The following is an 11,716-nucleotide window of genomic DNA, read 5'->3' as shown; positions in this document are numbered from 1 at the left end:
TAGTGAAGACTATAGTGCTACAAATTCAGGTCCTGTCTCCTGGGACGTTAGAATCCTTATGCCCATACGATCACTGAGAGGACTGAGATGTAACCTAGGTTATACCTAGCCTTCCTTTGCCTACTTGTTGGAAAGTGCAGGAGATTTTTAAGGGAAACGCTGGAAAAAAAAAAAAGAGATAAATGACCTTTTTTCCCTTAAAATACTTTATTTTTCCAGTATTTTAACTGGTCACAATCACACAAGCTGCTGCGCACAAATAAATGATGCTAAAGGAGCCCAGAATAAATGTCAGGAGCTAGTTAAGCATGTTAATAAAGTGGTACAAAGACATAATGCCTTGTACTGAGTGAAGAATGGGAAAAGTGATCCTCTGGGCCAGCACTAATGCTTCCTAAATTGTATGTTGATGTGTAGTGCTGATGCAGAGTAGGAAAAGCTGCTTTGCTTATTGCTGTCAAGATGACTTCTTGTCCTTTCTCAGGCCATCTGGTTGCTCATGTCTTTGCCAATTCTTGGATTGGAATTTTCAATGGCAAGTGTTGGCCCCTGGCTGAGCAATCGTAAAGTTCCTTAACCCAAATTGCAGGATGCTTTCTAAAACAAGGCTGGGAAAAAAACAGCATCTCTTCCTGTGCTCAAAGTCCTTCCAGTTGTGTGGCTGGGTTGTGCTAGTTCCTGCTTCCCCTCATGGGCCTTGGAAAGGTGCCTGTAAATTGGGAGGAAGTGTTTCTTTAAGTTTTCTATGTCTGGGAAAGCTGGGTTGTTGAAGTTGTGAAAGTTGTGAAGTTGTGAAAGATTGTCTTCTGAATCAGTGACCTTGCAGTCCTGCTCCCACTGCTGTGTTTAGGTGAATCTAGGAGGATGGGATAAAGCAATAGAAATTTTAAAATAAGGACTAAGGAGCTCCTGAGTTTGGATATGAGTTAGCAGTTGGTGACAGGAGATTTGGGCTGGCTGAGCAAGTGACCATGAGTCAGGGAGAATTGAACAGAGCACATGCTGGTGGGAGATGGAGGTAAACAAGCAAAACTAAATATGGAAGCAAATGATAAACAAGGACAAGAAGTTTTTAGGTGAAGGCTTAAGCATCCGAATAGGGATAGATTATGGCTTGACAGCCTTAATCCTCATGTTTCCTAATACTTTCTGAATACTTGTCTTGCAGCCTGAGCAGTTTTTTCCATGTGCAAGAAAATTCTGGGAAACCATTTGAAGGCAGACTTCACAGGCACTTCAGGGTATCCTTTGAGACACAGACGAGTGTGGTGTTTATCGGGAAGTTTCTGAGGATTAGGGGATGTATGACTAGGAAAGAAATCAGATGAATGCATTGAACTGGGTTAAGCAGTGGTGTGTATTACAGAGTTAGTTGGATGGAAACACATATCTAATGATTCATGAGGTTTTATGCAGTATGGATGGCTATTGGCTAAAGGTTGCCCTGATCTCTGAAAAGTAACAGCCTTCCTTTTGCTACCGAGGTAAATCAATTACACTATGCAGTGTCACGACCTGACAATGAGACTGGAAAACTGAATAGAAACAACAGGCACTTCACTGCATTTGTAGCCTGAGTCTAAATATGATTTTGATTAGAGCAGGACTTGTGAGCTCTGGCTGGGAAGTTGCTCCCTTGTGACCAGAAACTGTACAAATGCATGAAAATGATACTTCTCCAGGGCAAGTAGTGACATTCCTTGTCCTACTCTTACCATACCTGGCAGCAGAGATGTTTAAAGAGAATAAAAAAGAGCCTTATAGTCTTCTGTTGACTTCCTGCAAACTATTTTAGTGGAGTTCCTGCCTTAAATCTGTTGTCTTACCTTAAATTCTGGATTGTCAACCTTAAATTCTGGTTGACCCACAGTGTGTGTTTTACAGCCTTGCTCCAAAATTTTAAGCAGCTGGCAGAACCACCATGTTCCTAGGTAAATTGTTTCAAACAAGAAAAGTTTATTTGTTTTGTTGTTGTTTTGTGGTGGTTTTTTACTTGAATTGGCCATGATTTGGATTTCCAATAATTTAATCAGAATGTCGTTTTCCAACAGGTGAAGCAACTAATTACTCTTAGAAGTCTTTTTGTTTTGGAGATCTGTGCTGACAGTGATTGAGGTACTTCAGACTTTACCTTATCTAAAAATTATTAATTTCAGCTCTAATGTAGTATAGTGTGGTTTGGGGTTTTTGTTGCTCCTCTTTTGTTGTTTTTTTTTTTTTCACTTTGTCATTGTTTTTTTGAACAACACAAAAACCTAAATTGGACAAAGCATTTTGATAACTTCACCCCCCAACTTCATTCAGGGATAGTGCCACCTCTGAATTATTTTTTAAGTGTTTCAGTTCTTCCAGAGGGCACATTCGAACAGTACTACAACCTAAGCCCAGACTTACAAAGTCAGGGTGAGAAATGAAAGCTGGTGGGTAGATATGCCCATCCTGCCCAAGCAGTTCATTTTAGAAGTATCTAATAGGAAAATCAGTAAAGAAGAGGTGCATGGAAAAAGCAGAAAAACAGAGAATCTATTCCTACTAATAAGTGTTCTTCTGGCCCCTACCATTTTTGGGAGGAAGCTGGGCTCACCACTCACTAGGCACTTGAAGTTGAATATTGTCTCTTTGACCTGTCTGGTTTTCTTCGTTTGTGTTTTTGGGTTTTGTTGGTTTGTTTTTTTTTTTTTCTTTTTTGCAGGGACTGTTGGTCATTGAAAATGGAAGAAACAAGGAAGCTTTCCCCAAAGCTGAGTAAAAGCAAAGAGCCTGTGAAAACAGAATGGGAATCTCAGAGCGTGGTGTTCACCTATTTCCAAGGGGACATTAACAGCATGGTAGATGAACATTTTTCTAGAGCTCTCAGCAATGTCAAGAATCCCCAAGACCTGAGCACAAAGCACAGGGGTGAGACTGTTGTCCTGAAAAATGGTGAGCTCCTTTCCCTGTGTGGGCCTGGTGTTGGATGGGATGACTGGCTTTTACTAAGGAATTTAAGATCCCTTGAGCTTAAATTTGAAATTGTGTGCAAACAGAAAGCAAGAGAATCATACTTGTAAAGCCTTAGGCTATGTAGCTGGGAATTCCTGGGTAAATCCCTGTGATTGGTGGAGTGATTCCTAAGCTTTCCATGGGCCTGTTGGCAGGACTAGGTCATCATTTTCCAGCCAAGTGTCCCCATCACTGCTGAATGCAATAAGTGCATTATGACTTGTCATCTTCACAAAAATATATTTGTCTAAGCTTGCAGCTGTCAAAAACCTGCCTAAGTTGGTGGTAGTGTAGTACACATACTACAGTAGAAATACTTAGTAGAAAGATTGATGGTGGTGGTTTAATCTGCTTTTATTATGAATTTGTGGTTGATTTTTAAGATAAGCAGCACTAAAGTGATTTTGTGTTTCTGTAAAAATGAATATGCAATCTGGTAGCATTCCCTTAGAAGTCTGCTGGAATTTGCCTTGGGAAAAAAGTAAGAACTGATGAGACTTCAGATGCTTTTTTTCTCTTTTTAAGTAGACAGCATGTCTCCCCATCAGTGGAATTTCTCTTCACATTGCTACAAACCATATCCATCATCTTCTTCAACAAGCATGGCAACTTCTGCTCTGAATTTTTCTGCTGCTGGTGTGGTAGGCCAGTGCCAGCCATCGCCTCTGAGGAATCGTCCAGCTCAACCTGCAGATTTATGGCCCTTCCCTCCAACTGGGACTCCCAGTGTCACTGGTTCAGTGTATCCTCACACCCTCCCTGACCTGCATGCAGCCGATGAGCTGATCTCTGACAGGAAATACAGTTCTCTTCTTGGCCTTCTGCAACAGGAAAGGTGCTTAACATCCATGCAAGAATGCACCATGAAGCAACACTCAAGTTCTGCTTGTATGACTGGACCTGCGAGGTTACAAAATATGAGTCAAAGTTCAGCTCCTGGGGGAGGTAAGAAAATACTATCACTTTATTCTTTGATGACATCTGATGTAAAGTGACAGAATAATGCCATCTGTTCCTAAGCTTTTCAAGCCGGATCCAACTTCTGGCAAACTCACAGAAATCTTTTACAGTAAATAACCCTGGTATGTACTGTGGTACTTGGAATCAATTAGCCATATAGTATGCGTTAATCAAAAAATGTGCAAAAAAATGTGCCTACTCACACAATATTTCACCTCTGGCTTACATTGGAGAGACATTTTAAGTGACTATAAGCATTATTCATATTGCTATCTTAATCTCTAACAAGCGTAGGTATTAGGTGTGGTGTATACCAGATGCTCCCTCATTGGGACTAGAAAGGAGTGGCCAGGAAAGATCCCTGAGCAGCCTCTCTCACTTTGCAGGCTGTTAATTATGGTCTGAGTATAGGGTGGGAAACTGCAGCCCTTACCAGCATGGCCAGGGGTTTTTCTCCCTCCCAGTCTCTGTCTGTAGCTGGAATGGTGAGGGTACAGGGGCTGGTGGACCAGCCTTGCCTTGTCCCCTGGCTAAGAGCTCCTTGCCATGAGGTGCTGCTGCCCTGCCTGCCGAAGGCTATGTCTGCTCTCTGCAGATTTCCCAGAGCTAATGCAATTCACACAGTGATGATTGTTGCTTATTATCGACAATTGCTAGGAATCCCAATCTGAGGTACTACAAGTGCACAGCAGAAAGAAGTTCAGCCTGAAGTTCATTTATGTCCCCACAGCATCTAGATTTGCTGGATAAAATGTTCTCTTGTGAGTAATTCTGCCTTTGAGAAGGTCTCTGGGCCAAAGTGCTGATGCCTGTTGGGGTACATCTGCATTGCTGTTCCTGGGCATTCCCCAGTCAGGCAACTTGACACTGGTCTGCAAGGAAAAGGGTTGTGAAATTGTTTAGGGAGTCTGCTGGAAAAATACAGTGCGTCCTTCCTGGTTCTTCTAATCAAAAAACATCAGGCATGTGAAGAAGCAATCTTGAGGCTTAGGTTTTGAAAAATAAGCAGCTGTGAAATACCTCCTGGTTACCAAGTTTCGAAACTGCATCAACAGGAATTTGGCAGAATGTGGGCTAAAGACTGCCTGCAGATACAAGCAGGAGTTTATCTACAGTTCCTCTTTTGAGGATACAACAGATCTATGTTGTTATGAGGACCCTGACCGTAAGTGTTTTGCTAACTCATTACTGCTAGAATGTCTAATGCCTGTCTGTTCATGTTAAAGGGAGAGTGTCTGTGTCTTCAGCTGGAATGCAAACTGTCTGCTTGCGGTATATGAGCAGAGGTTTTCTGTATGTGTTGCATAGGCACTCACCCTAGACTTTGTGTAGGTAGTGAATGAGAGTTTAATTTCTTTAAAGACACTGTCTGAGCTGGGATCTCATTTAAGAACAAGCTAAGGTGCCCTCTTCCCCCAAGGGGGAAATGCGAGCCTATCAAGGCTTGGGAGCCCCAGGAACTGATTCCTTCAGAAAAAGAGCTATTTCATTAAATTAGTCTTGTGTTGATAACAGGGAAGCACTACTAACAACAGCAGACTTTTTTTCCCAAAAATTCCAAAAGAAAATGAGTGAGGAAAAAATTGAAAAAGAATTTAAACAGCCCAGTATTCTCCAGCCATTACCAATTAAAGCTGTTTCTTTCAGGATGTATACAGGGCCTTTCTGAATATTCGGGACCCTCTAAGCACCACACATGTAATGCCATCCTTGTGATTATTAAACAACACAACAAGGATCAATAAGAAATGGCTGATCCATGTTGATAGGGAGTCTTTGGCAAATCCCTAGGATGTGTACATTTAGTTCAGCTGTAGGAGTCCTTGTTTCCTGGCTCTATCTGTTAAATATACTTCTTCTTGCTCTGTGTCATGTTTAAGAACAGCTGATATTTATATTTATGGAAGTGTATGTTGCTGTGCCAGACAGCACAGAGCTCCCCAGCACCTGTGCTATAGGCTGGGCTGCAAAAGCACAAGGTTTCTTTAGTAACTATGGTCTACTTTTAGCTCTGTGCTGAATCTCTGCTCATCGCCAGTAGTTTTTGGTTTTTGTTTTTTTTTTTTTTTTTTTTTTAAGAGAGGAAAGGAAGCTCTTACCAAGGCTCAGAAAATCCCAGTGTAAGCCATGCCACTGCAGGTGAGTAAAGAAACCAGCAAGTTTAGAACAAATCAGACAGCAGTCTTGCTTATGCATGTAGTATTGAAGATCTTCCTTGTTTGCTTTTGTATTTCAAAAGCTCATTTTCTCCCCAGATAGAACCACCACCTCCCATAACTACATTAACAAAGAAGAAAAAAAACCACTACATTATATTAAAATGAGATACATGGGGATTTTTTACCCCATTCACCTTTGTTTTTGTGCTTATAGCTTCAGGCTGCCATTTCACAATGCCTGTTTTGCACTCCCTGTCCAAGTTTCAGATCCCAGAAAGATAGAACAGCCCTTGCTTTATACCTCAAGCATGCATGTGGTAGCACTGCTGCAGTTTGCACCAACAAACCCACCATACTGCTGGGCTCTAAGAAATTACTCCCAAAGCATTCAGACTTTCTTAGTTTTATTAGTCTCTTGGTACAACCAACCGTTGGTGGTTCTTTGATGTGCAATGTTTTGGGCATACTTTGAATAGGTCATTCTGGTTGTTCTAGTAAGGGTTCTTTTGCACCAATCCCAAAGGTGTGATTTTATTTGCGCAACATCTTAAGAGGTTGCAAAGACTGTGCTGTTTGACTGTCCTGATGCTGCTGTGTCTTTCAGGTATTCAGATTCATGACAGAAGACGAGATTTGTACTTCTAGCAACTGAATGTTTCTACTTTATTCTGAAAGAGAAAGTTATTTCTGTGAACTTTTATTATTTGCAACTGTGAATCAAGAAGAAATGAACTGCAGCTATCCTGTGTTTTTTCTCTCAGCTGGAAGAATACATGTACTATTTACTGTCTGGGGAATGACAAAATAATCCTTTTCTATATAGTAACTTCTATACAATAATTTCTAATGTTTGAGGTATTAACCTGGGCAATATGTTTGTTGTGGCCATATATTGTCTATTTAAGACTTTTCATGTAGCCCTCTTGAAAGGACTCCTGCCCCTTTTAATCTTTCTGTGTTTATTAATTTACCACCTCCTGATAAGAAGTGCAATTCTTATCAATGCAGTTGATAACCCGTAAATGCAGGGATGCAGTTAGCATAATTTCAATGCTGCAACTTCTTAGCTTGATTTGTTATCTCCATATTGTTTAAAACAGTCTTAGGCCACTGGCAAGAGACTTCAACCACAGGCCAGCAAAGCACATTATTTATGCTGTGAAAGTGCTGCAATTTATGACCATACTTGCAATTCCTAGGGATACTCTTCAGAAGGTATATAATATACTTATGCCTGAAGGCTCTGTTTTGTCCTCTCACTAATGTATCATCATCCTCTAGAAAGCCGTGAATTCATAGTAGCTCTGAGAGGAAACCTTGATTCTCATTGGGTGCAATTAAAATACCATTCAGCAAAAATCTGCAGGTAGGAGTGTTCTATTTTCCCAGCCTCTCTGCAGATGTAAGAGATTCCTTTTGTAAATAAGCTCTGTGGGTTTATATTTTCCTTCTCCACTGGTTATACATTAATATAATATAATAGAGCATGATCAGCTTTTTCTGACAGCTCTATGTAGTTGCTGAAGGCAATTTGACCTTTGAGATGGCAGAGCTTGTGATTTTTATAGAACAAATCCTGAACTGGTATAAATGTTTATGACTGTTATATCAGATATCTCTGCTGCCACAGCTCCAGTTATAACATCTTTTGTGTAATTTTATAAATAATATGAGTTTAGTAACATCAGGAGTTTATGGTACTAATTCACAAACTGAGATTTTTTTTAAAGGATTTATTTTTTTTAATTTTACAAGTTTGCTCTAGCAATTACATGTTATACCTCAATCTGAGATCACAAGGGGAACTGTTTTAATTAATCTAATAAAAGATACACCAATGTCCTGTCTCGCTATAGATAAGCACTGAAAAAAAACCCCACTCCTTTTTAATATTTCTACAAAAAATCCCTTTCTTCTCTTTTAAGTTTAAAAATATTTATCCAAGTAGTTTTGTTATCCCAACTCACTTAATAACCTGATTTTTAAGGCTACATGATAATATAATTTGACTTCTTCTATGAGCCATAGCAAAGATTTCCTACCTGTATTGTGTAAATCTGTCATACTGGCATGTGCTATAATTCTATTGAATTATAATTCTATTAATTAAAAATATTTTTTTTTTCCTCCCTCTTCCGTCCCTTCCAAAGGAAAATGCTTATTTAATTTCCCTGCAAGGTCTGAAAAGATAGCCTATTTAAATGGTCTTAAATGCAGCGCTTCCCTTCGGGGGCTGGGAATATTCAAGATTACTTATAAAACCCTTGTTTCTGGTGAATCAGACAAATGGGGTTGGACAGTGTGGGGGGGGAAACTCTTGTTTTTAAATGCATGTCCCTTATTGCAAGAACAGGGAGGCATCAATGGCTCTGCCTTGACAGGGTCATGCTGAGCCATTGCTGCAAGGTTTGTGTCCTCATTGTCCAACTGTCTGGCAGACCTGGGGAAAGGGAACAAGTGTCCAAATAGCCCAAAGGTCCCTGGGACCCCTTGCCAGTGCAGGCTCCACACCAGGCACACAGGTGCTTGCTCTCTTCCCTGGCTTTTAGAGGAATAAGGATGGAATAGAGGGCTGTGGCCCAGACGCTCTGCTACTCTGGCATTTTGTCTTATACCATCACAGCACCATGCACCAGTGTGTCCGGGTTTATGGCATCTCACTGCTCTTCTGCAATAAACGTAGTTAACCCATCACTGCAATTTGCCTTTAATGATTTAGTATAAGAGAGTTTTGAACATTTCACAGCAATTTCCTACATCAGGTAGGCTTTTCTTTATACATGTATAGATTAAAACAATATAGATACACATATAGGCTCCTCTAGAATATTGTTTGTCCGGAGTGGAGTGTTTCTTGCATTCAGGATGTTCAAGCCCAGGATGTTGCTGTGTTCCTGTGCTGCCCTGCTGCTGTCGTGCTCTAATGACTGTCTTCACTCCCATTCAGCATGTATTCTCCTTGCTGGCCAGGACTTGGCAACTGGGATGCTGCATCCAGCAGCTGCCATCTGGTGTAGCATGCCATGAACTCTCCCCCCTTGGTCAATCTCCAAGCCCTCAGCCTTGGAAACATTAGCCACTTACCATAGAGTCATCCCTCCCAAAGGGAAAAACAGTCTCCCCCCATGGACTTGGTGTTCCCACTTCCTCGGGTTTCTCCTTCCCTGTCACTGGCTTGGCATCCCAGGTGGCCACCCCCCTACCCCTGGAGGCCAGGCCCCTCTGCCCAGCCCTTAGCCCCGCTCCCCACCCCTTCCCCTTTATAAGCTCCTGCTCCACGTGGTTCATCCTCTCTTCCCCGGGTTTGTCCTTTGGCAGCTGTGTTACTCTGCTGGAATAAAACCTTGCAAAAGAGCCTTTCTTGCCTCTATGGCTGAGGCAGCTGCGGTGAGTGTTGAGTGGAGGTTTGACTGCATTGCCTGAATGTTAACTCAGCCTGTCTTTCAACAAGAGAGGCTTGCTGGGGACAAGAGATAGGCAGCAGCACTTACCACTTTAACACCCGCATTTTTAATCTGGTACTTTCCAGTTGTCTTCGGTCCCTCCTCTGAATGCAGCAGTCCTGGAGGTGATGGGAGAAGGGATGCTGGATGTTCCCCTTTCAACAGCTTCTGATCCCCTGAATGCCAATGGACCTCTGCCAAGACCATTATGAAGAACAGACAGGGGCCAGGTGTTACATCCTTGTAAGTGTTCAAAAAGTGTGTGGATGGGGCTCTCGGGGCTGTGGTTTAATGATGGACACAGTGATGCTGGTTAATGGTTGGATTTGATGATCTGGGAGGTCTTTCCAACCATAATGATTTTATGATTTTCTATTAATTTACTGACCCTGTGAGAAACCGCTACTTTCCTTGAATTGGGTGTCCTCTAATCCAGGAATAACTTGTTTGCACAGATAGCTTTTCTCCTGTCTTTTTCTGATGGACAGGTGAGATGCCAACTGCATGCTTTATGAGCTCTGGTCAGAGATTAATGCATCTCTGAGATGCATTACTCTCAGAGATTGAAGCCAAGCACTGGACATACCTGCCCTGTGTGCAGTCTAGGCCTTTTTTTACTCAGCTGCAGGAACAGGTGTGCATTTTTTCCACCATCTGTGTCCCAGGACACAGACACTTGAGAGGTGCCTAGCTCTGACTCCTCACATGAGCTGGCTCTGATCCTCCTCTGATGGTCAGAAAAACCTTGTGGATGGCTGGGAGCAGCAAGCTGGTTTAGCTACTCCACCCTGCTTTAGTCACTCATTAGCAGTGTTAAAAATAGCCCCAGACTGTGGTGACAAACAAGAGAGATTCTTCTGCTGTAAAAGAAAAACCTAAAGTGTTACATATATTTTTTTAAAAAATAGGAATGCTCATTGCTTTCAAAGGGAACATGAGCTTTCATTTGCTTTCATTTCTGTTCAGGTGTCAATCAATTTGTCTCATCCCAGGCGAGCAAGGGACACCTCATGTACCCATGTGGCATGTAGCCTTTGGCAAACACTCACTCGTCACTGGAATTTTTTACTCTCTTGTGGTTTTTAATCCCCTTTTCTTGCAGGTTTTACCAAGTATGATCCAGGGTAAAGGCATTGTTGTACCACTTTGTTCTGTGTTCTGTTTTCCTGCAGTGCCTGGTTTAAAATATTGCATGTTTTGGGCTCAGGGCTCTATTCCACTTAGCCACTGACCCACTGAGAATTTGGTTTGGTACTCCTTTGAGCTAGCATATATCATTACACTTGGAGGATTTCAGCAGAAAACTGGTGCAAACTGGTGGTTTTGGTGCCTTGGTATCTGGGAGGGGTTTCAGTATCACAGGCTGTGTCAGAGGGCTGTGTGTTATTGGTCTGACAATATAGCTGCACAAGCAGCTGCACTGTGGTCATATGCTACAGATCACAATTTATTTACTGAGGAGGTGCAAAACTAGCTGAGTGCTGAGCAGGCAGCAGCTGGGCTGTCCAGGAAAGCACAGAGGATGTTTTCAGGTGCCTGGAGCCATAATGGAGCTGGCTGAGCCAGTGTGAGCCAACTCAGACGTGGTGATCCACAAAACAGGGTCCAGCAGGAGTGCCCAGGGTCCCCTGTGAGACACCATGGACCTGGCTGAGCCCAATGCCAGGAATTCACTGCTGATTCATGCTGTCCGCCAGCCTGGTTTCTAGGTGGGGGTCAAGTTGGGCACAGCAAAGCCCTGAGAAAAGTGGCTGCTTCCCTGACCTTCATCCTCACCTCTTGTACCCCCATCTTCTTCCACTGCCCCAGCCCAAGATTTGCAAGCTCTGGATTTGTGTCTGACCAGGGACATTTGTGTTTTCCCCATCTATCTCTTTCTAAAAGGCTAATGCTGGAATCAGCATAGGCTTATAAAAATATTATCAAGCAGCATTTCATTCTGGAATGCAACAGTATTACAGCTCTTGCTTATGACCTTTCCACCTGAGATAGGGATAAAGTAACAGCTCTTTCCCACACAAAAATAAAATGTTTCTATGCTCAGAATTATAAAGCAATCAATTAGCTCCCAATACCATGTTTTCCCAGAGCAAGGTGTCACTTTAGATAGATCTCTCTGCCAAACAGAAAAACAAATTTAGTGGATGGGAGGAAGCTGAATGTACTGAACTC

At 42.1% G+C, this 11,716-nt stretch overlaps 1 protein-coding gene across 1 annotated transcript; it reads left to right on the top strand.

Annotated features, from left to right (window-relative positions):
* The first annotated feature begins 2,711 nt into the window (after positions 1-2,711).
* On the top strand, positions 2,712-6,746 carry VGLL1 (vestigial like family member 1). The gene is made up of 4 exons (XM_066559807.1): positions 2,712-2,922; positions 3,511-3,927; positions 6,022-6,081; positions 6,706-6,746. Exons 1-4 carry the CDS (start codon positions 2,712-2,714, stop codon positions 6,744-6,746), a joined length of 729 nt encoding a protein of 242 aa, XP_066415904.1.
* Positions 6,747-11,716: the final 4,970 nt, after the last annotated feature.

This window comes from Molothrus aeneus, chromosome 14 (assembly GCF_037042795.1).
Source record: "Molothrus aeneus isolate 106 chromosome 14, BPBGC_Maene_1.0, whole genome shotgun sequence".
NCBI classification, from domain to species: domain Eukaryota; kingdom Metazoa; phylum Chordata; class Aves; order Passeriformes; family Icteridae; genus Molothrus; species Molothrus aeneus.
Note: the sequence above shows the minus strand (reverse complement) of the source record. Positions and strands in the feature narration are given on the sequence as shown.